The sequence below is a fragment of the Cannabis sativa genome, chromosome 1 (genome assembly GCF_029168945.1).
Source record: "Cannabis sativa cultivar Pink pepper isolate KNU-18-1 chromosome 1, ASM2916894v1, whole genome shotgun sequence".
Classification (NCBI taxonomy): domain Eukaryota; kingdom Viridiplantae; phylum Streptophyta; class Magnoliopsida; order Rosales; family Cannabaceae; genus Cannabis; species Cannabis sativa.
In genome coordinates, this window is record NC_083601.1 from 27,417,900 (window position 1) to 27,444,343 (window position 26,444).

General features: G+C 26.3%; 2 protein-coding genes and 1 long non-coding RNA gene across 5 annotated transcripts; all 3 read right to left on the minus strand.

The window, feature by feature from the left end:
• Positions 1-3,846: 3,846 nt before the first annotated feature.
• On the minus strand, positions 3,847-5,884 carry LOC133032725 (ethylene-responsive transcription factor ERF113). The gene is made up of 2 exons (XM_061106954.1): positions 5,740-5,884; positions 3,847-4,737 (listed from the first exon to the last, which is right to left on the minus strand). The coding sequence occupies exons 1-2, from the start codon at positions 5,882-5,884 to the stop codon at positions 4,073-4,075; spliced, it is 810 nt and encodes a 269-aa protein (XP_060962937.1). The 3' UTR covers positions 3,847-4,072.
• Positions 5,885-8,458: 2,574 nt separating this feature from the next.
• LOC133032726 (uncharacterized) lies at positions 8,459-9,544 on the minus strand. Of its 2 annotated transcripts, none has more exons than XR_009685297.1 (2): positions 9,144-9,544; positions 8,459-8,703 (listed from the first exon to the last, which is right to left on the minus strand). It is a non-coding gene; the product is annotated as an uncharacterized LOC133032726 (long non-coding RNA). The 2 variants fall into 2 exon arrangements; XR_009685298.1 differs by having other exon boundaries at positions 8,459-8,710.
• Positions 9,545-14,256: 4,712 nt separating this feature from the next.
• Positions 14,257-21,607, minus strand: LOC115706461 (protein BONZAI 1). Of its 2 annotated transcripts, XM_061106957.1 has the most exons (17): positions 21,312-21,605; positions 20,725-20,772; positions 20,377-20,413; positions 19,568-19,716; positions 19,419-19,467; positions 18,547-18,603; positions 17,339-17,527; positions 17,100-17,234; positions 16,625-16,686; positions 16,430-16,532; positions 16,234-16,348; positions 16,056-16,132; positions 15,832-15,969; positions 15,567-15,731; positions 15,181-15,294; positions 14,940-15,036; positions 14,257-14,850 (listed from the first exon to the last, which is right to left on the minus strand). In XM_061106957.1, exons 1-17 carry the CDS (start codon positions 21,395-21,397, stop codon positions 14,756-14,758), a joined length of 1,716 nt encoding a protein of 571 aa, XP_060962940.1. In that variant the 5' UTR covers positions 21,398-21,605; the 3' UTR covers positions 14,257-14,755. The 2 variants fall into 2 exon arrangements, with proteins under 2 accessions (XP_060962940.1, XP_030489976.2); XM_030634116.2 differs by lacking the exon at positions 20,377-20,413 and having other exon boundaries at positions 21,312-21,607.
• Between the last annotated feature and the right edge of the window lie 4,837 nt (positions 21,608-26,444).

Consider the following 26,444-nt stretch of genomic DNA (forward strand, 5'->3'; position numbering starts at 1 on the left):
GGTGCATCAGTACATCCCTTTTAAAGGGGTGCATTGTAGAATCACCCTATATTATATATTATTTATATATGTATATATTAAAAATTAAAACATTGGAATGTTTCCATCTCAAGCAATCAATATAAAGTACTTTACATAAAGTATAGACTACTGGTAAACTATAATTAATGAGGAAGATGAAGAATTTTTTGATTAACAGTATTTGAAAAAGTTATATATACAGTCAAACTTTATTTAAGAATATACTTAAAATAAAGTAAATTATATACTAATTAAAAAATTATAACTAAATAAAATTACATTAAAAAAAGTCAAAATACTAATATAATAACAATAAAATAATTTTTAAGGCATGTTATAACATAATAGAGTAAATATAATATTTATACATTTATTTAGAACATAAAATTATTCATTTTATATAAATAAATTTATAAATTATATGTATATATCTTATTAAAATATAATTATTCTTATATAAATATATACTTTCAATTAATACGGAGCTTAAAAAAATTATAACATATTAAAAAAGTTAGTTTTAACTAAAATATTCATATAGAGATATTGTACTGTATTAGATCCAACATTATTTAATATAATAATAAAATGGTATCTAATAACAATATACTAGTCTTTAATACTAATATGGTAAATACTATTTTGGACTTTGTGTTTTGTAAAAGTTATCAATTGGACCCTCTGTTTTGTTAAATGACAATATGAACCTTATATTTTCTAAAATTGTACAAATAGAACCCTGAACTGATTTTGTGTCAAAATAAAACTTAATAATAATATAATCTAGAGCTGCTATGACAAAATTAGTTCTATTTTCTGTATTTGTTCGTGTTAGAAATTGTCTTAAAGTTAGTTTTATTAAAAAATAAAATTGTTGAAAATTGAGCTCAGTGTCCTATTTTTATCATTTTAGAAAATACTGGGTCTATTTTATCATTTAACAAGACAGAAGGTCCAATTAATAATTTTGCAAAACGCAGGGTTGAAAATAATATTTACCCATACTAATAATATGATAGTGCATATATATATTTTAATTTTTAATGTAAATATTATTAATAATATAATTAAATATCAAAAATTTATTGTGTTAAAAATATATCAAAAGTTTATTAATTTTTATTAATAAATATTATAAATTACTAAGAGAGCTCACATTATTGAGTTATTTTAAAATATTTAAAGAACTAAAATAAAAATACACATGCTCTAAATCTCTCTATTTTAAAGCTTCTTTAAAATTTACTATTAGTACTCTCAATAACTTATGTACCTTATCTGTTAACTCTACTTTCTCTATTTTACAATTCACTTTTACATCATATCATACATTAAATTTTTTAAAATAAAAACCTTATTTTTAAAAATTTTATTATATTATTATCCATTTTAAATAAATAATAATAATATATCATTACATTTTTTTTTAATTTTTAGTCACAACAAATTATGACTAAAAGTAAAAAATTTGTAACTAATTATAAATCAGCATTCTTATGTTGTGACTAAAAGATTTATGGCTAAAGTTATTAATTAGTCACAAAAGTTACAATTTGTTGTTACTAAATTAATTTTTAGTCAAAATATATTGTTATGAACAAAACTAAATTAGTGACAAGTTGTATCTAAATAATATGTTTTAGTTACAAATAATTTTTTATTATGATTAAAAGTTACATTTACTCAAAACAAAATTATGTTGTAACTAAAAGATTGTTACTAAAAATAATAATTTTTGTAGTGTATACACATATATCCCTATATAAAAATAATTTTTAAAATCTAAAACAATTAATAAAATATTTTTAGAATTTAAAATATTTGTTATAAAGTTGTTTTAATTTTTTTTAAAGTTTGTATATTTTTGAAAAACTATTGTGAGTGGTGTTAGGCATCACGTTGTAGTTATATCACATGGGAAATTGATGAAACGATGAGTGTGTTTGTAATAACAACATTAATTTGAGTGAAGGAATTAACCGATGGATGGATGATGAGACCGGTCAAAGGAAAACATATATAGTAGCACTGAGTAATATAATCAAGAAGAAGAAAAAAAGAAAATTTCGGCACACACAAATTTATAACTTTACGCGTCAAACCCACGTACGTACTGATTCCATTCAAATTAAACAACAATTATTAATACATTTATATCTATATGTGTATCTCATGTAAGTATAACTTGGTTTTATAACTATGATCGGATATATATATATCCCTCTAATAACTTGTAATTTGTCATCATTCTAGCTCTCTCCGGCCGCCGATTTCAATGACCATATATACGCGTTAATATTTATATAAAAATCTCTCAATATATATTATTCACTGAATATGGACGATCTATCTAAAAATTATTATTTAAATTATGTCTAATTAATGTGTTTTTAATGATAATTATATCCAATATGTTCAATAATTAATCTAAATCTATATGGTTATATTTGCCGGTTAACTTCAATTGACTTTTTTATTTTTTTTTTTAACTCTCTCGATCTTTAAACATGTCCTAATTAAGAGACGTAAGAAACGTATCTACCCAGCTAGCTAGCTAGTTGTATATATTATTAGCTAATTACATATATATTGCTTTGCTCATTCACCAGAGCATTCGCACACACACTCAATACATAATATATATACATATTCTTAATTATAAGGAAATTTGTACTGTGCATAATTAATGGTCAGATCTCAGTACATATATACATAATTTAATTTCGAGGTATTTGTTCATTCTCATTCATTTCTTTTCTTTATTAGCTTCTAATTGCTTCTTCCCTTTTCTTCTTTCTTCTTTCTCTCTCTCTCTCTCTTATAATTCTCTTAGAATTTAGAAAGATATATGAATATATCGTATACAAATTCTACTACTGCCTTCTTAATATATATGGGATATATAAATGGTATGTATATACATACATTCTTATTATGCTCTTAGTTGAAATGATTATAATTATGTATATCATTTGCACATAACTGAAAGGGTAAATTTCATGTATATATTTCTGATTTCAGATGAAATAATATTAATGTACTTATGAATATTTTAAATTTTTATTTATTATGACCCATATGATATATTTTGCTTGGTAATATATATTATATATATATATATGTGCAATATTAAGTTTTGAAACTGCTGTAAAATTCTTGATAGATTTTATGTATATATATGTGATTACAAAACCGTAAATGATAATCTGATTAAATATATGAGTGTATATATATAAATATTATAGTACTATATATGAAAATATGGAGACACATAATATGTATTATACCATATAAATATATACATGATCAGATCAATATGAAAATGTATAATATATCTTACATCAGTTATTATTCTTAATATATTAATCTTCACTTTTGTAGTCGGCGAGGTGATAGTCACTTCCCCGAGAAATACTAAACGGCACCAGTGGTGTCTAGCACCTTCCTATGTGTCAATATCGTTATTGGTCAAACTAAATATCGGGTCCCATATAATTTAATATAATAGTTTTTAGGGAGTATCGCTAGCTAATAGCAACGCAACATGTCGCAAAAGTACTAAAACTTACTGGTGTCTAATATCAATGCTCCAAAATATATACTTATGACATATATTTATAATAAAAATAATATTTATAAATATAATAATATTAATTTTAGTGTATTAATGTTAAGCTATAATAGATCAATAGTTTAAATCCCAATAAAAGTATTTCTTTATTATTCATATAAAAAAGTAGATAGGGCAACAAACTTTTGCACATGCATATATATATTAATAACTTTCTAGCTTGAAGTTTTAATTGACACACACAATTCAAACAATAAATGCAAAAACAAAGGCTTCCACCTTGATACGGTAAATGATCATACACAACATATATAAGATACAAATTGTCCAATTAAAAAACACACAAACAAAGCCAAACGTACTATCCAATCACAGATAATTAAAGATATTTGAGATGTAGTTTCTTCCCGGACCCTTCTTATAATTGACCAGGATACATATAATTTCGTATGTATATATGTATAGATATATATAAAACCATCATTTCCAGTACTGATGATCAGTGGATGAGTCATCAAAGTCTCTGCTTCTAGTACTAGTACTGTTGAAAGGATCTGACATAGTGGATGATGAATTAGAAGATCCAAATTGCATGGTCAATCTCAAAAGCTCATTATTATTATGTTCTTGTTGTTGAGATGAATATTGATGATCATGAGGAACAACTCCAGCTGATGATGATCCATAGAAACTACTACTATTAAACCCACTAAACTGCCCATATTGTTGATCATGAGAAAGTATAACATTATTATTATTATTATTATAATTATATGGAAGAGGAGCAGTAGTAGTATAAGACTGATGATCATAATCTTGATTAGTAGTAGTAGTATTACTAAGGTTATTATTATAAGTAGTACCTAATTGATAATGATTAGTAATAATATTATTATTAGGACTAGTACTAGATGTTGTTGCTACTCCTCCAACTTGAACTCTTTCTGGGAAGTTAAGCTTAGCTTTGCTTCCTTTGAAGCGGAGAGCGGCCTCGTCGTAAGCAAGGGCGGCTGCCTCCGCCGTGTCAAATGTCCCAAGCCAAACCCTAGCCGCTTTCTTCGGATCCCGAATCTCGGCTGCCCATTTTCCCCATGGCCTTTGTCTCACCCCTCTGTAGTGTCTTCTCCTCTCAACATTGTTGTTCCCTTCACACACATGTGATGAATACGTGTTCCAACCAATATTAATTATCATGTGCTGTATATATTGTATAGTTTGAACTCAAAACTAATTTTGAAAAAATTCATTGTATAATTAAAGAGTACCTTTAAGTACGCACACTATATTGAAATATGTATTATTATTTTGGTCGGCTAATATAAAATAATGATAACTACGTACATACATATATCCTATATGTTCTAACCTTGATTTCCCACTAATAATTAGGGAGAAAAAAAAGAAGACAAAAAGTTATAACCGTGTATTCTACAATATATATATAGCTCTTGCTCATCATTTAGCATGCATATTATCATTATATATATATATATATATATATGATCCATCATGAAGAAATTATTATTAATAAAGTACTACGCATTATGCATATATGTATAAAATCTTGCATTCTAGAAAAAAGTTCAAATCTTTTCAAACAATATAAATAAGTATACAACATTTAAACTAAAATGATATAGTTGGAAAATTAATCTATAATTGTAATTATTAATTAATTAATATAAATGAATTGAGATACTAATTAGATAAATCATGTAGAACTAATAATATTAGCTTTTTATTGGGATTTTTTTAGTTATATATATTTATAGAAAATATGAACATGTAACTTTCTAAAATATTTCTTTCCTTACAAGCTTACAAGTTTGTAAAACATATCCATGCCATACATAAAAAAAAAAGAATAAAAGAAAGGCAAAAGTACTTATTCTATAATGCAATAAAAAGCCGGAAAACAAGATATATATCAACTATATATGTAGATCTAGAAAAGATGCACAAAAAATCAAGAAAATAATATATAAAAATGTTTAGAGCTAGATTAATTGCTTGTAGAGATTATCATGTATACTAGTAAATATATATCTATCTATAAATATAAATATACTAGCTTAATTAGCTTCACATATATATGTTAAAATTTTAATAATAATTATAATATTATTGACAGTAGACTTTTATATTACCTTGATTATTATGATGATCATGAGATAATTGGGGTTGATTATTATGTAGTGTGGTTGTGATAAAGGAAGGGTTTCCATGATTATTATTGATGTTAATTTGATTGCTCCCAATTACTTGAGCAAGGGCTTCAACCATGGCCGACATGTCTTGCTGGGAACGAGCTGAGTAAATTGGGAAGATGGGTTCTTGCTCCTCTTTCTGATCTTCCGATTGACCATCGGAAGGAAAGGGCCTCTTCCCACCATGATAATTCCCTCTTCGATCAGCCACTTTCGCTGATTAATAATTAATATATATATATTTATATATATGTTACTTATAGTATATAGTGATCATGTACATGAGCTAATAATATTGTATACCTTATTATTGGGAAGGCTAGATGCATGGAATTTTTGATCTAGACAGTTGTAGTGAAGTTGGAGAGAGAAATATGTAAAAAGAAAGAGAAGAGTACTAGAGAAGATCGAAGATGAGAAGTAGGGTTTGCTATATATACAATTACAAACATCTTTATTAATTTATATATATAATTTATTTTGTTGCCTAACTAATAACTAGTATGTGTATAGTATATATTGGTGTGAACACACTATCGAATACCGAAGAAAATGGTTGATACCGCATGTTTCATTCATCTTTCTTTATTAAATAATTATGTTTTTTTTTTTAAAAAAAAAATCCAATTTTTATTATTAGTATTTATTTGAGAGAGCATGCTCTGATGCATACTTCATAATTAAAAAAAACAACAAAAAAAGTTATTAAAAGAAAATGCTAAAAGGAAACCGTAGTAGTGTATAGTACAATTAACTATCGAGTAACATATAATTTAATATAATAAATTTTAATAATATCATTAACTAATTGTAAGGACTAAATAACAATACAATCTTAAAAAGGGCATAATAAAGAGGAAAGAAATTAATAAAGCAATATCTTTATATATCTTTATATATTAAAAGTGCCTATGTAACGGCATTTCTTGGTTTAATAGAATATACTTAATAATAAAAGAATATTCTGTTTAATTTAACGATTAGCTTTGATCTCCCGTTAACAAATAAACCCAATAATTAAACCAAAAAATTAAACAATCTTTTAAATATTAATAATCTCTTTTTAAATTAAAAAAAATCATCTTAGCCACATATCTCTCTAACAAACTTATCTTGGAGAATATTAATAATTTTTTTTTTTTAAAAAAAGAAAAATATAGATATTTACCTTGATTATTTTTTAGTTTTATTTTTAATTTTACCACCAAGAGGAGAAGGTTGAAAAATATTAGAATATGAAAATATTATTGGTGCTTATTAGTAATTTGCAAAGAATGTGAAAGTCTATAAATATATAGTCGTGTAGCTAATGAGATAATAGAACTTTTTTCAATTAGAAGATTAATGTACATTTTACTATTAATAACATACATTATTATAACACAATTATGTTTTACTTACTAAATATACTGACACATATTTTATTTTTTTAAAACAAATCGTTCAAATAATTATACTATTTTAATTATTAATTAAAATAAAATATTAAATAAAACCAACAGTACGTGACTTGGCACGTAACGATCACCTAGTATATATTAAAAGTGCCTATCTAACGGCATTTCTTGGTTTAACAGAATATGCTTAAAAATAAAATAATATTCTGTTAAATTTAACGATTAGGTTTGATCTCCCGTTAAAAAATAAACCCAATAATTAAACCAAAAAATTAAACAATCTTTTAAATAAACCATCTTTTAAATATTAATAATCTCTTTTTAAATTAAAAAAATCATCTTAGCCACATATTTCTCTAACAAACCTATTTTGGGAGAATATTAATAATTTTTTTATTTATTTTTTAAAAAAGAAAAATATAGATAAAATATTTAGAAAAGATAATATAAAAGAAGATTGATTGTGTTGGCTTAGAGATTTTTGGGCTTGGGCTTAAAAAAATAATAAAAAAAAAAAAAGATAAAATGGGCTGTAATTAGTATTTACCTTATATGTTTGTGCTTATTTTTAGTTTTATTTTTAATTTTACCACCAAGAGGAGAAGGTTAAAAAATATTAGAATATGAAAATATTATTGGTGCTTATTAGTAATTTGCAAAGAATGTGAAAGTCTATAAATATATAGTTGTGTAGCTATTATTAGATATGAAATGAGATAATAGAACTTTTTTCAATTAGAAGATTAATGTACATTTTACTATTAATAACATACATTATTATAACACAACTATATTTTACTTACTAAATATACTGACACATATTTTATTTTTATAAAACAAATCGTTCAAATAATTATACTATTTTAATTATTAATTCAAATAAAAAACTAAAATATTAAATAAAACTAACACTACGTGGCTTGGCACGTAACAATCACCTAGTTTATATATATATATATACTAGCAAAAAACTACGTGCGAGACACGTATATTAAATTTTATGCTAGTTTTTTCTATGTTATTTGAAAGTGATACAATTAAAAATTAAAGAAAAAATGTTATTAGTTATTAGATGAGATTATTATTATGTGTATCTGAATATTATAGTTTATATTGTTGTCAATTAAAAGTGAATACCGAATGCAATATATTAGTGTTTAAAAAAGTTTGATGATTTAAATATGTTCTTAAATTAATCCAAAAATAAATTAAAAATTGATGTTCCAATACTTAAAGAAACATTACTTAAATGGGTGTAAGATAAAAAAAAAAATTAAAAATCAATCTCTAAATTATTGATAATTGAAAATAGCATTTGTCTAAAAATTGTAGATAAGAAACTAATGATAGTCATTGGTGGATTTCAATCTTCATTTGCTTCGATAGAGACAACAGTGCAATTTTTGTATTTTGCAGTTTTCATTCTAGCCGGGTCCGCATATATCTGGATTGTCCACTTTTTCGTTGATAAATTGAATATGGTAGTGTCGACAAAGCGGCGGTGTTCCTGCAAACTTGTTAAGTTCTACGTGACCTTTTTTTTTTTCTAACCATAATTAATAAAAATTATATGTATTATTTATTATTAAAATTCATATGAATATATAACAATGAACATACCTATTGAAATTGAAATTAAGATTGAGCACATAATACTTTAGTCAATAATACTATTAATATAGAAATTCCAATTATAAACATAAATAAAATTATGATCATATATAACTTATGGTTGATATATATAAAAGAATAAACTTACTTAAGCCTTCTTTAAAAAATATGAAACTTTTACCTCTCTATTGCATAAACAATAAGTAGATGATGATACTAATTTATTTGAGAAATCTATAAAATAAATAAAATCATAAACATAAATAAAATTATGATCATATATAATTTATGGTTGATATATATATATATATATATATATATATAAAATAAACTTACTTAAGCAATACTCTTTAAAGAATATAAAACTTTTACCTCTCCATTGCATAAATAATACGTAGATGATGATACTAATTTATTTGAGAAATCTACAAAATAGATAAATCAAACATTAAAGTCAGGGTAATGCTAGAACTTTGTAATGGTGTAACGAAAAAAGAAGAAGAAAAAAAAAAGAGTAAACCATGCATATTGATAGCTATGTGTGTGAGAGAGTATGGAAGATTTTGAATTAAAGTTAAAGTTTATATGGATTGTGATATAACCTACGGTTAGGAAGATTTTTTTTTGTTTATTATATATTTTTTTAAAATACTTCCTATAAAAATTTCATTAGGAATTTAAGATACGGTATGTTTTCTTTTTTAAATTGGGGAAGAGCTATTTAATGTCAGTTCAAATACTAATAGAATTTATTTTATTATTATTTTATTATATATAAATAATATTTTATTATTTTATTAAATAAAAACTAAAATTCACCCATGAATTTTTCATAAACCATTATTTTATTATATATAAATAATATTTTATTATTTTATTAAATAAAAATTAAAATTCACCCATGAATTTCTCATAAACCAAGAATTTCGGTTATATAGACACACTTTATATAGAATAGATATATGCATAGATCGACTCTTTTGATTTTTTAAAATTATTATGTATAAGAAAAATAGTCTTCTATTGATGATGTTTTTGTATATTTTTCTCTCTTAATATGTTCAAATCGATATTGATTGTAGATTTTGATGCTATTACATGAATATTATTACACAACAATGTACTTCTTGACCTCATCGACTAATAGATGAAGAAAGAAAAAATGAAAATGATATAAAGTTTTTTTTTTTTTTTCAAGGGAGAGTAAAAATGATATATTAGTTTGGAGAAATTCAAGCACAATTATGCATGATACTCGTGCTATTTTAACAATATATATGAGATTTATAAATGAGAAAGGTGGTCTAGATTAGCTATATCTAAATCATATGTAGAAAATTAATTATATTAGACTTTGAACCCGACAAATTAATATATTAATAAGAAACAAATTACAAAATGAATCGCGAAAGTATACATCGGGAGAACCATTAGATTATAATGTAGCTATATATATTTTTTTTTATGATAAATAAGACCTCAGAAAATAAAAATTCTGAGTCCTCACTGAGTATATATATATTTATATATTTATATATATATATTTCTTTAGAATCTATATATCTATGAGGGCATAATAATTAATTGTAGTTAGTTTCTTAATTAATTATAAGGTTCTTTGCTATAAGTAAGTTATATATATATATAAGATTTATATATTTTTAATTTTCAATCTATTTTTGAAATCTTTCCAAAACCAAAATCACTAATAAGAATTATTAAAATGTGAATTATATATACAAGATAATCACAAAAAGACACGAACCTAAAACTTCCTTTTTGTTAGCTAGTTAGTTTTTTTCTTTTTTCACTCATGAATTAGTATATGCATGGCAGAGAAAGAGAGAGGATGATGATCAGTTGGGTTTTAATGAAGATCAAATTAATTAAGAGAAAAAGAATTAGAGGGGCGATTAATATCTATAAATTTTGAAGTAAATTTGGGATACAATATAAGAAAAAATAGGAAGTAGCTGACTTTGTTCAATAAAAATCATGATAGGTACAATATTGAGTTTTAACGGTCTATCTAGATGTACCTTGAAATATTTTCAAGATTAATTCATGATACCATCTCATCTCACTATCTCATCAAATACCGTTCTTCCTTCATCGACAATTCATCTTATTATTATTATTATTATTTTGAAAAAATAAATTCATTTTAAACAGAAATTTAATATAATACAAGTCAATTTGTCTTTTTTCATTTAATATATATTTTCAAACTTAATAAGTGACATTAGTGATTGGTCATCTTCTTTTTATTTATTTATTTTTGTTTCTATACAAATCTTTGGGCTTTCATGAGTTCATTGTAATTATTAATTGTCTTATGACTGAATAGTTGCTCAATTGATCCTACGTGTACTTAACATACTTTTAATTTTTTTTAGCTAATTACATTTTTTTTAATTAAAAAGATAAAAATGGCAGCGATGACATATGAGACATTTTCTTTATAAATTATATTTTGTAATTTATTGCTAAATAAATTATATTTTAACTTTATATAACTTTTTTTTTTTTGAATAAAAACAAATCTTTTGATAATTAATAGACATCAAATCTGAAGGAACATTATCCACATTAAACATGTAATCTAATATAAAACAATACTCACAAGACTCACTCACTAGTGAATGAGTGACCTTACTTACACATCATTTAGTAAAATATAAAAAAAAAACTTTTTTCAAATAAGACAATATACATCTTACAATATTCTTGAACTAACAAATCAAATGACACCACTTGAACCACTACTAAGGAATCAATTTCCATCGCCACCTCATTTTACCCTTTGCGTTGATCCAGTTAAGCGCCGCCTTTTTAACACTGATTACTTCAGCAATCTCAGGCTGCACCCTCGCCAGACCAACTAGTACGAAACGCCTCCAACATGTGTCCATCTCGACCGCGAGCTAAACACCCCATTCCAAAACAAACCATAGCCACAAAAAGAGCTTCATCTACATTCACTTTGACCTTTTCATGATCTACATGGTTTAGACCAATGCTCATGACTATTATTAATTATTAGACTATTAGTTGATCATAAAAGTAACAATGAGGATTGAGGACTGCTTGTTTGCTTGAGCATTTCTCCATTAATTAGTCAAGGGCTTAACGGACCACCTTTGGTGCTGTAACAACCTTACCATTTCAAAACACATCATTTATTGCCTTCCAAATAGCCCACCCTATCATAGCAAATTTTTCACAATCTGAACTAGACACCCATGCACCATACCAAATAATTCAAATTCCAAATAGCCCACCCTACCATAGCAAATTCTTCAAATTCCAAATAGCCCACCCTACCATAGCAAATTCTTCAAATTCTACCTTAGCTTTATATATAACTTATTTGCATCTTCATTTGTCTTAGTACTTGATTATAGTTTCTTTTTAGAAAATCAAAGAAAGGTAAAGAATAAAAATATATATGATCTTGAACACAGTCCAACAAATATGTAAAGAAATTAATACACTAATTAACAACATACTCATCAATCAATTGATGCTAACTCATGTGGCCTAACTCAAAATTGTAATATAAAACGTTTCTTGAAAAAAAACACACTCATCCATAGATAGACCAAAAAGATCTAAATAAGGATGATACACCAAAAGTAATAGTGTGGTTGAGGTTTTAAGAGCGAATTTTCACAAATATATACGAACGTAAAGAAAAGAAGTAGAAGCACCTATCACTATCACTATCACTATCACCTATGGTTATCTTTTTAATTTTGAGATAAATAATTGCTATATTAAAACAAACAGAGTTATAATTTAATTGTTATATATGAATTTGAGTAGGGATATCCTCCAACGTCTAATTTAATTGTTAGCTAAAGAAGATTGAATCCTTTAATCACAAATAAGAGAATCGGGTTCAATGTATTGTATTTGAAATTGCAAATCAAACAAAATTTAAAATAAAAAACACTCCTCTCTCTCTCCCATTATCCAAATATATAAAAAAATTAGGATTGTATTGAGATTTGTTTTTTCTTACAGCCTACTGCCGTTTTCCAGTTAATGTCCAATTATTTTTTTTTCATTTTTTTTTAGAAAGTCCAGTTCTTAGATTTGTATGAATATTGTCCTTTTTTTTTTCGATATGTGAGACAGAGACATTCTTCTCCTTCTCGCAAATCCCGGTTAACTCAAATGATGTGTTTTGACATAAATCAAGGATTAGAAGAATTGACTCCATACTTACCAAGTCTTTGATTAGAATTACATTGTATAATTAATGTCCTTACTCCTCAATATTTCAAACGCTTGCCTTGTTTTCTTCGTGATTTGACAACTTGTCTAGACACTAAAAGAATAATTATAAGAAACTTTATTGTATAAGAAACTATTCATCACATTTTTTTTACAGTAGAACTATAGCAATGAAATGAAATGGAATTAAAACATTTTTTTTTTGTTTGCTTGTATTTTAAAGTATAGAATATAGTAGTTTTTAAATATTTTAATAAAATAACTATTCTATTTTAAAATAGAAAGAAAGATTATTAATAATTTTTTTATTTTTTTTAAATTTAAATTTAATTTCATATATTCTTATTTTTATGTTTTTATTCCTCCTCACAAGTTAGTTTAGGCTAATTTTATTAAAAAATTGGGTTTATCACTTGAGGTTCTCATCAAGTGTTGCACCAATTCAATTCATATTTCATACAATATCTTGTTGTTCCATTGAGAGCTTTCAACTGGTAGCTCTTTTGTCAAAGCTTATCTTTCTTCAAGTGAGGTGCTGGTCAACAACGTTACACTGTCACGTTCATAAAAACAAAGTCAACGTATTCTTTTTCATTTTTCATTTTTAAGGAATGATTTGCTTGTTTTTTAATAGAAAAATAATGTAGAATGAAAGTCAAAGGTTTTTGAGCAAGTAATTTTAAAGCTTAATTATGTTTGCACACAAAATAAGATAAATATACAGTAAAGTGGTTTTTTTTTTTAATAAAAAAAGAAAATGATGAATGTGATTTTGTTGAAAAACTAACTTCATCACACACTGAATTCTGAATTTGATTTTGATTACTAATGAAGTACATGGTTTTCAATCTCTTAATAAACGCTGCAAGGGATTTTATTTACAGAATGAGCAATCAGTACACTGGTTTCTTATCTAGTATGGCTTCTTTAAGGGTAAATATTATTTTAGACTTTGTATTTTACAAAAATTATCGATTGGACCATTTATTTTATTAAATAACAAAATAAAACTTATATTTTTTAAAATAAAAACTCAGTTCATGACCTTACTTGTACAATTTTGAAAAAAACAAAATCCATTTTATCATTTAACAAAATAAAAATTCTATTAGTAACTTTTGCAAGACAAAAGATCCAAAATAGAATTTATCTCATCTTTAATTGTTCTTTAATTGACTAATAAGTAATGACAGAACAGAACAGCTTACCATGGATCAATCAATCAAATTCATTTAAAAAAAAAAAAGTATGCACACCAAAGTTGTTGTGTACAAGAGAAATAGACGAGGAGAGGAGAGTTCTCTGTTGCTCAACTTTGAAAATTTGACTATCAGAAAATTCAAGACCTGAATTTATGATTTTGTATCACTTCTTTTCTTTTTTTGGATTTTTTTTCTTTTCAAAAAGAGAATTAAAACATTTTCTCTTATCCTTAAACTTCAATGTTTGCTGTCCCAGTAATCCTTTACATCGTCGTGTCATTTAAGTGTAGAACTTTTGCCAAGTCTTCATAAAGGCCATGGAAATTTTTTGCAGCCATCTTATCTCAGTCCAGTCCAAATGTTTGACCATACGAAATAAAACCATTCTCCACAACAAAAACAGGGACCTTACCATGCAGCATTAAAAAGAAAAGTTTTTTTTTTTCTTTCCCAAATGCATGAAGATAAATATTGGCAAATTGATTTTCATATGTACAATTTAAAGGATCATACATTTGGTTTAATATCTCTGGTTCGCATGTAGGTCAGAAATTGAGATGGCAATTCTGCTAGTAGAGCTTGAACAACAGAAATTTCTCCACCTGCATAAGGAATGTTACCACTGCCCAAAAACAACTTTTTGACACTTATTTTAGGCTTTGATTTAAATGTGAAGGATGGCGAAACTTACTTTGTACATCTCGGAATGGAACGAACTGGACAATATCACGAGACGCAACACGTCCTGATGAGCTTTCGAGTCTGCCTCCCTTGTCAGCATCTAAAATCTGTACAAAATAGCAGATCAGACGATTAGTTATGCAAGGAAATCAGTTTCTTCGTATGCAATATGATTTGTAGTAGAACCACTTAGTATATGTTTGTTTGTTTGCTAATATCTAGACAAGAACCAAGCAAACTGGCATAGATACCTCCATCTCTTTAAAGTCAGCTCCTCCAACCCCGACAATGAGAATAGAAAGTGGCAGATCAGATGCTTTTACAATGGCATCTCGGGTTTCTTGGAGATCCGTTACTACTCCATCCTATAAGAGTTCAGTTTTTATAAAACAGAAACAGAGCTCAGGAACCAGAAATGGTATTTTATGAAGTAAGAATACAATGTAGTTCTGCAATAAATAGCATAATTTTATAACCCGAATAGAGTAATAGCAGAAAGGAACTGTCATAATGAGAAGGCTAAAATGAATAAAATTATAAATTATAATAGCTTAGGATATAAACCGAGACAACCATTAGAATCTACAAAGAAAAGAAACCAAATGAAGAATGTTTCATGTGAAACACTAGCTCTTACAGTGATTATTAACAGAACGTAGTATTTCCGTCCACCATCTGCAAGAGACTGGCTGGCAATTGATGCAGCGTAACTAATCACAGGTCCAAATAGAGTTGGCCCTGCAAGAGAAACATTACGTAGGGCACCCGCATATGCTGTCATAATTCCTTGAATTCCTTCAACCTGAGATACAGATATGTATGGTGAGTAAAGGGATGTATTCAACCAATAATAGATCAAACATCTAGATGAAAGAACAAGCTTGGATCTTTAACCAATTGACCTCATAGTAATGACTACTTCCATTCAAGTAGAAACAATGAGACACTGGACCATCAATTGGGCGGGCTCCAAATCCCCAAGCTGGAAAGCGCTTATCTGTATCATAAAATTGTACCACTTCACCAACCTCAATGATTGCCTGAACAACAATTAGGCAGCTTATTACAGGGACGCTTTAAAAAAAATATCTTGTGAAAAGTAAACAAAGCGGAACCCATTTCTCACTCTCTGGTATGCATTTGGACGTCCTGAGGGATCTATATAATGCAAGGAATCAGGCAAGCGAGGATTTCCATTTGAAGCTGATAAATAGGGGAAATGATTAATTAATAAAAATGCATTCAAGAACCTAAAAGCTACAGTGGCTAGATGCCTTTGAGTATAGAAGATATATAATTCAGACCTGTAAAATCAATAGCGACCATAAAGTTCAATTCAAATCCCCCTGCTAAGTAATCCAGGAAGGTATGTTGAACACTCTCGGAAAACTTGTCAACAAATAACCGGCTCTTTAATACCTGCATTACCAGTTAGAAATTAGTAAACAAGAAGCAAAGGATTGTTCAGGGTTTAGAAAATATGGTTTATGTTGTAAGAACCTTGTTCTCGTGATGATGTCCGACAGCTGTCGGTAAATATAACTGTTCGCCTTGCTTACTGAATTGAAGTTTTTCCAAGTCTGCTAATGATGTTTCAACTTTTCTGATAAAGCAGGAAATAAGCATTTTTAGCACCTGGCTAAAGCAAATCAGGAAATCCAGAAACCATGAAGGTCGACAAAATAAAAAGTTTACCCAATCAAATCATGTTTTCCGTTGCTATTGAAATTGAAACACTCTATCACGAGTTGCTGGTCCTGTCAATTAGGGGGAAAAAAAAGATGTCAATAAACAGAGATGGAAGAATTCAATATGCAAAAATAGATTGAAATGCTATTGAATTAGTATGTGAGAGGAGAGTTAGTTGTATGCCATTCTCCAATATGGAAGTATATACATAGCAAAAAGGATTACCAAAAGAAGTGCTAGGAGCAATTATGATTATAGTATGGCCTAGCATTAATTAAAAAAATGAACTGACAGATATAATAAAGAAAATACACATAAAAATGTTATTTAGGCACTTCCGCAATCGTTCTCAAGGACCATACTGAAACTGGGACAATCCCTGTTAACAAAATATGAAGTGGGATCTACTCCAGTTGGAGCAGAAGTATCCAATTACATACATATCGTGCACCAGATTTACACCTCCAAAAAGATAACTCACCTTGCTTCCAGCTTGCTGAATACTCAAATATATTGGCTTCCATTGTGGTTTGAGCTCATTTTTTAAAACTTCTGTTTTGCAAATAGGAATTGTGATGTCTCTGTCAACAACCTTCGAGATTACCAAAAAAGGATCCTAAAATGCAAGAAAATTATATTCAGTAATGACATTTAAATAAATATCAAACAGGGACAAAACATAAGAAAAAAGAGATAAAATAAGGAGCCAGTAGGCCCTACACTTCTTGAAAATAGATCCTTGTACTCCAAATCTATACAACTTAGTATCATCTCTACTGTAGTCTTTGAGCTAACAGACTCTTCAGCACGAACAGTAATCTTTCCACAGTGTCGAGGACGAGTTTCTCTGGTGGACTCCTCTCTGTGCATAAGATCTATGGTCAATGACCTGTCTTGTTTAATCATTATCTGCATGGATAAAATGGATGTTCGTGGGAAAAAGTACTTGAAAAATGTAATGTTCTTTTTCTGAACATTTTAGATGGTTTAAATTTCAGGAGAAGGTAATATGAAATAATAAAATTCTGTTACTGGTAGATAACACACAGAGGACCATTTCATTCATTTTCTTTATCCTTCTCTAGTTATTTTAATTATGGAGCCGGTGGAAGTTCAAGCAGCAACTTCCTCCTTCGCATCCTTGCTTAACCCAGTGAGGGCCAGCTTAAAGCTGGCCATTTTGCTTTCCTCTCAAAGGTATTCCAGCTCTGATACCATGTGAGAAAGATACTAGAGAAGAAAATTCTAAAACACTGCTGATTTCTTATTATAATTATTGCAAAAAACTAGGAAACAAATCACTAATAAATAAGAAAATAAATACTTAATTCAAATATTTTTATATATATACACACACAGAATAATAAAAACCCTGATTTTATTGCTAAAAACAACGATTGAATCAATCCTTGATTGCCTTTTAATCTCTTAATCATAACAGATGAATGAGGTGTTCTTGTTATTGATAAAGAGAACTGTAGTTCTCTCATTATGAGTGCCTCTCTGAAAGAGGACAGACAAAACCAATCTATACATAAGGTATAGCTGTTAGGAGAGGCACAATTTTAATAATTTCCATCATCCAAACTAGGTCCACAAGCACACTCTCCAAGCAAGTTACCTTGCTTTTCTTGTACAATGAGCACTTACAGGTGTATAACATCACAGAGGCTATCCTTATATTTAGAATTCACATCACCTATCTCAAATTCCCAATATATGAGTTTCCTTAACTGAGCATCAAGTAGGTTTTCATTGTCCATTGACTTTGCATCACATGTTTGAATGTCTCAAAGAACTAAAAATCCTCTCTCTCTCACTCACTCTCTCTCTTTCTCTTGATTTATTGTTTGTTTGATAGACCATCCTGAAGGTTCTTTTGCAGTTAAGGAAAAGAAAATATGAACTCTAACAGAATTATGTAATACCTGAGACAGTGCACAAGTTGCCTCTCCAAGAAATTGCTGCTCATCAAGTTTTAGCGTCTGCATTGTAAATCAGGTGTTGAGAAACAAATTGAAAAAGAGACATTTTGTGCTCGAATACAATAATAGTGATTGAGAACTGTGAGCTCTTTGATCTTCAAAAAGAGTTATATCTATAATCCTTTGGTATCATGTAAAAAGAGTAATATATGCATTCAGTAAAGAATGAAAGCGTGCATCTACAAATTGAAAATTTAGACCTCTTTTGAATGTAACATCACAAACTTAATTAATATATGTTATAATGAAAACTTGCTTTCAGAAGGAAAAGCTTGCTGATTATAACATATACTAGGAGGTCATAGTTTTCTCTGCACTTCTTCACATTTAAACCATCCACTATTAATTATTCTCAGTAGTGGAAACTTTATTTTTATTTTTTGTATGGACAGGACAGTAGTAGAAACTTTATTACATGATAAATTTGATACTAGAAGAAGTTAATGATAGTGAACTGACAATAAAGGGAGGAAATGTAATACTGTATGTAAATGATGCAATATTCTTATTCTAATAAACCAAGCTCCATGGGGTTGGCTAGACAGTAAGTATCTAATGTTTACAGGTAAGTAAAAAGATAAAAAATGCTCAGGCCTTGGCTCACTCTCCTATAGTTTTAAAAATTTAAAAGAAAATAGAAATATATGAACCTGGAAATCTTTTAAGCTCATTAAATAAAGCAAGACAGAGGGTAGTTTTATCATGTCCACATATCTGGATAGGTTGTACATGCCTTTGGAATATTATATTGCAATATGTAATTCAACAACATTCCCTCAAAATCATCTGTAGGTAAGAGGAAAAATTTATTATACCTTCACATCTACATTATGAAACTGAGTGTCAATGTCATACACTCGAAACCTGTAGATAAAGATAAAACTTTAGCTATACAATCATCTTAAAACCAATAAGATGCAGATTGTATTTTTTAAGGAAAAAGAAATATGGCTCTAAAACTTACACTAAATACTGCACAACCTCAAAATGATAAGTGAGTGTATGTTTTGTGATCCACGTAGGATCTACTGAATTTAAAATTACTTCAGTACGACCAAGCTCTATAAGTGTTTCATCCCTCCCTTTGGTATAAATAACCACCATAGGATCACTCTGAAGTTCAAAAAGTAAAAAACAAGGAATACATGTTAAATAATAACATTAAATAATTAAAGCAAAAGATGCAGCCTCCAAAGATAAGGCGAAGTTGACCCTATGGTCCTTATTAATTAACAAAAGCAGTGATTGGAAAAAGCAACTAAGTCAAACAATAATAGGTCTCCAGATAAAATCTGTTCAAGACTTCTAATGGTAGCTACATTTAATACTCCTCTAATGCCTGTTAATGCTTCAAAATTTTTGCTTGTTCTAAGAGTAAAGTAAGTTGTTATCACTAATATTTGACTAAAGAATGAAATTCATATTGAAATTTTCATGCTACAAGATATGAGGCAAGCTGCAATTCTGCAAGGTGTAATCAGCTCCCCACCACCATTTCTCACTCTCTATTTGTATGCCTCAAGTGTTAAGGAGAAAAAAACAAAAGCAATTGAGATGCCATAGCTCAAGTGAGAAATGTTACCAACATAAATCCATTAATAATTTTCCTAATAAATACTTGCTTCACACCTTGTAAAATTCCAGTATACCTTCATGCCCTATGCTCTCCAAATCTCTAAAGATTATAGGATTTTATTATAATATCCTCCAATATGTTTACACAATGAATACTTAGGTAAATATCAGATGTAGGCTTTGGGCATAAGATCGAACCTTAAATATTGTACTTGTCTCCTTTATACAGCTAAAACTGCCAAGATATAAATCATATGTCTAATTAAAGATGACATGTACCAACCAGAATAGATTAATCAATGATGAATATGTCGAAAAAATAAGTTTGCCAATTAGAGAAAAGTCATATTAAACATCTAGATCAAATTAAACAGCACTACAGAATTGTAATTCGATGATGATGACATAAAACTAAAACCAAACAATTTTCGCTATAATTCAGAAGCAGCATTGGACAAGAATAAACTAAATGAATATTATGATTATGAACTGTTATTTGTACCATTAAAAGTTATTCAAGTACAGAAACATGTTCAAACAACTAACCTTGGAGAACACATCTCGATCGCGTAAGCTGGAAGCAGAAAAAGATAACTGCACGTTGCATTGTATCACCACGAGTGAGCAAAATTTAGAACATTAAAATAAATTTTAAAGAAATTTAAAAAACAAATGATAATAAGCTTAACTAACACTGTACTTAATCAGTCTGACGACAAATAAATTATGCACAAAAAATACATAAAATGAATTCAAAGAACTTCTAAAACAAACTAAAAATAATCTAATTAGGATAAACAACGGGTTTTGAACTCAATTCGTACTTCGTACACTGGAATTTGCTTCTAAAGTCACTTTGAGTAGCACGAATTTTCACACTTTTAAGAACAATAATTTAAAAAAATCACTAAAATGATGAATCCACAACATTCAAATAATAATGCCAGAGATCTCCGAACAAGTTCATAGCTGTATCCAATTACAATTCGAAAAGACTTGAGCTCGTTTTCGAATCTACCAGTGAACCAACAAAACAAAGAAAGCTAGAAGAAAAACTTAATAAGAATAGCTCAATAATATAAACGGAGAAACTACAAAATAAGAATCAATGGCGGAGTTTGAGAGATGAGAACCTCGATCTGAGAGAAGCAGCCCTGGTAGCCGCGATACAGAAGGAATCGTTCAACGGCATCGTTTGGACCTGAGTTGGGATTGGCATGAGAAGCAGAGGTGCCGCCGACTGCCGACCGGCCACCGGCTTCGTCGGAGCAGCAGTTACCCATTTCTAATGCTCTTTTCAAATTTTCTTTTTTCTTTTTCTTTTTTCGTTTGAAAAACACAAAATAATAATAAAAATAAATTAAATTAAAAAAACCTACGAGAGACTGCGGGTGAGACTCTCCTCCTCTTCTAGTCGCGCCTTCGCTTAATTATTATTATTATTATTATTATTATTATTATTATTATTATTATTATTATTACTTTACTGTTATTATTATTATTACTAGGGAATAATACCGCGCTTTGCGCGGTTTTGTTTAGGCATATTATTTTTTGAATAAAAAAACAAATAAAGTATATATGTAAGATAAAAATAAAAAATAATTAATGGAAGTAAGATTTTTATCATATGAGAGAACTATAAATTGAAGTTAACAATTTAATCTTAGATGTCAAGCTCAACTAAACATCATAACTTGAAAATTATTCTAAATTTTAAACTATAAAAAAATATAATATAAAAATTGAAATGGAAAATAATTAAAAAAATACTTTTATTTGTTAAGGTTTTTTTTTTTTTTTTGGGTAAAGTAAAAAACTTAAAATTTAAAAACCAAAATTTAATAAATTATTTATATTTGTTAAAAATAATTAAAGAAAAACTTTTAAGTTTTGGCAAAAATTAGAAAAGTATAAAAATATATGTTGCATTTCATTTAAAAAATTATAATTAATTGGGCATGAATCCTATATTATCCACATAAATACTATGTAATGTTAATTTTACACAAAGCAAGGTGAAAAAGATAGTGATATCTATATAGTAAAAATAGTATTCTCAATACAAAGATTAACAACTTAAAAAATTACAATTATTTTGAGTGAGATTTAATCTCAACCACTTAAAATATTTCATTATGTTATTGTAATTAAATAAATTTTTAATTAATGTTTATATAAAGAAAGAGATGAAGATTAAAAACTATAATAACTCATTCTCCTCTTCTCTTTCTTTATGCAAATTTCAAATTGGGCTTCACCATGGGTTTCGAAATAAATCCACACAATAATTAAAATTAATTTTTAAACCATTTTAAGTTATATAATTATTTATTGAGCTATTCTCAATTAAATTATAAAACACCTAACATAAAATAAGTATACGTACCTTACATATAGTTTTTTTTTTTTGTTAATAAATATATATACCAATAAATAAGAAAAAAAAAAACAATTGGAAAGTAATAAATTAGTTGTGCCAGACAGAAGCAACTAAGAGTAATACAGTTTCACAATTCATTAAAAAAAATTCCCAAAAATCATATGTTAATACCAAAAAAAAAAAACAAACAAACAAACAACTTAAACAAATAATTTTCGGATTAACTTACTTGTCCAATGCTATCAAATAATTGACACAACAATTTGCTCTTCAATGACCTGAAATCAAGAATATAATTTTGTAAAGATCATATGTGTTCCAATAAGAACCAAAAGAAAAATGCATAGAAATTAGAAAATGTTGAGAGCTAAAAAAGAAAATACATTTGCGTTCACATAATATACATAGAGAAATGAGTACAGTAATTAACATCTGCCACAACAAAACTAAAAAAGAATGAAAGAAAACTACATATATAAAGCACCAACAAAAATATAATTTACAACAGAGCACATATATTTATATGAGAGCTCATATATAAAGTAGCTAGTAAACATTTGTAAGTTAAAAGGTTGTCACTAAATTTTATTATCATTAATACTATGATAGCTCTTAATAATAATAAATAAATTTACATTGTAACTTAATTAATAAAATTTGTAATCAATTTTTTATTGATATTATCTGTTTATAATAAAATTAATTAATAAATGTTATAATCAATTATTAGTTATTCTCCTTTAATAAATAATTAATAATAAGTTATTGTTATTATTAAATTTTTAAATATAAAAAAATTAAAATGAGATGAAGCCACAGAAGAGAAGAGGCGCATAGAATTATTGTAGAGCAAAAAGAAGTTGAAGAGTAATAAGTAATAAATTGTGTGATTAGCTTTTAATAAGAAAAAATAAATAAATAATAGAAAAATTTGGAAAATCTATAAAATAAGAAAATTAGATTCATAATTTGATAGGCTGCTACATCATTGCTCTAAAAACTAATAAAGATGAAAGAATATTTCAAAAATTATAAAAAATAAGAAAATAAAAAAATGTAAGGAGAATTGTTAATATTTGTGGCTTTTGAGTTTTGTATTAGAATTAGAAATAGGTATATAACTATTTGTGGCCTTTGAGTTTTGTATTAGAATTAGAAACATGTACATAATTAAGTAATTAATATTTATAGTGTACTAACGTTTATCATAAAATATATTACATTTAATATAGTGAGTACCACAAATGCATTTTCAAAAAAAAAATAAATAAGGTGCAATTGTTAATATTTTTAACATTAATATTAATTAAAAATAATTAAAAAATATATTGAGTTTCTGATGGTATATTAATGTCATTAATTCTTTTATTTATTGTATTAATGATCTCTTTAATTAAAAGATATATTGAGTTTGGGATGGTATAATAACGCCATTAATTCTTTTATTTATTGTATTAATGATCTCTTATTAATTTTTATCAATATAGTGTATATGACTTTTGAGTAAAAAATAAAGATGAAAGAATTTTTGAAAAATTAGAAAATATAAGAAAATAAAAAAATATAAAGAGAGTTCATATATGCCGCCACGTCATCTGTCCAAACAACAGCATTATATAAATATATAGATTATTAAACATTCATAATTAATTAACTTTTATTCTTTTTCATCCTTTTATACCTCTCGCGTGTTCTTTCCAAACAATTTGTCTATGAGCCATTTTTATGGTGCCTAGGTAGCCTTTATAAATTGTTTGCGGTTTTTTATAATATTTATTTGTAATATAATAAACTAGGGAACTAAGCCGCGCTTTGCGCGGTGTTGTTCAAATTTTATAATCTTTTCATACATATATATATTGTACTTATTAAGTGATATTATCTAAAATAAAATATTTTGAAATTAGAAACATAATTTTTTATTTTTAAAATAATATAGAGAAAGATAGTGATTTTGTGAAAAATATTAAGAATGGTGGAACCAAAAAATTACATATGTTTTTATAAGAAAATAAAAAAAAAAAGTAACAGTTTTAGAATTTAATAAATTATGCTTACATCGATGTAGGTTTCTTTAAAACACTATTTATATTCTATTTTTAACCAAAAGAAACAATTTAAATCCTTCTCCTAATTTATAAAAGAAATATATTATTTAAGAAAACAAAGTAGCAAATTAATAATAAAAAAAATATATTTATACTTGGTTAATTATAATTTTTACAATATAATCTCAGTGATGAATTTATATATTTTATAATTAGTACAACTACAAATGAGTTTAATATTCATTATAAATCAAGTAGTCTTTTTTTACCCTATAAAAATATATTTTTCTTTTACTATATAATATAGAATTTATAATTTTAAATGATATAAAAATATATGTTAAAATTTTAATGTAGTTCTATAATTATGAATTTTTTTTCTTTTAAATTTTAGTATTTTTTTTGTTTAATTTTTAATTTAAAATATATTTTTTTTTATGTTATTTAAATTTTTAACTTCAAAAATTATATTAAATTAATTATTAATGTATTAGATTATTTAAAAGTTTTTTTTTTTTTTTAAAAAAAAAAAAACCAACTAAATGTCATAGCTTTTTTTATGGACTTATTGTTGAAAAGGATATATATTGATGTTTGATATTTTTATTTATTTATCTTTTATCTCAAAAGAAATATGTGAATTTATCTTTATAGAAAATAATAAATAATAAATTTTTCTCTTTAAATATTATATTTCACCCTATATTATATTCTTTAGGAAATGTAATTAGTGCATATTTTTTCCTTTATTATAAAAGTATAATTTTATGATGCTATAAAAGTCCCACATAGCTTAGAAATGTGATTAGTGTTACACTTGTAACCTATAAATATATCACCCATTTTTTTTCACTATATGGGTGATTGATTAATTCAATGTTACTCCATTAAGTATACATTTTTATGATGTGACAACATCTTTGATATTTGATTACATAAATAAAAAAAAAAACAACTAAATTTTTTCTAATATTTTAGATGTTTTTAGTCACCTTTAATTATTTGTATTTTTTATATTTCCATATAATATAGATATTTATTATAGAGTTTTTATTTTTATTTTTTAAAAAAAAGTCCCACATAGCTTAAGTGTGATTAGTGTTAGACTTGTAACCTATAACTAAAAAAAATAACTCAATCTTACCCAATTAAATATTTGGTAAAATGAACAATTAAAAAAATAACTAAAATTTAAATTTAAAATATCATTATAATTTAGTCATTCTTTGGACTCCTTTTAAAAAAAATTAAAATTCATGTAGGACAAAAAGTAAGAGAATGGTCACAACTTAGTAACCTGAATAGTTTTAAAAAATATTTAGTATCGATAATAGTTCAAAGACATGATTTTTTTAGTAATAATTTAGGAAAAAATAAACTTATTTATTGTTATAATGTACAACCATGAATTTAAACATAATATTAAATATATTGATATTGATTGTTTTATTTTATTAATAAACAATGAGAAAATGGATAAAAGAACATCAATTAAAATTAACATAGGATGCCACATAAATCATTTTTTAAGTTTATATTTTTGTTTTTAATTTATAATGTAAACTACAAAAAGTATTTTTAATAATTTTAACTATTTAAATAATTTAAACTAAACTTAGAAAATATAAAAATAAGAAAAATGATAAAATAATAATAATAAAAAAATCAATTTGTTGAAATAGGTATGTTTTGTATTCTAAAATTGATATAATAAAAAAGTAACAAAAAATTTTAAAAAATAAATAAAAAAAATATGATAAAAAATGCTCAAATATATAGTCATATAAGTGTGTCACCTCTTACAAATATATTTTTTAACTTTTGAACAAATTAAA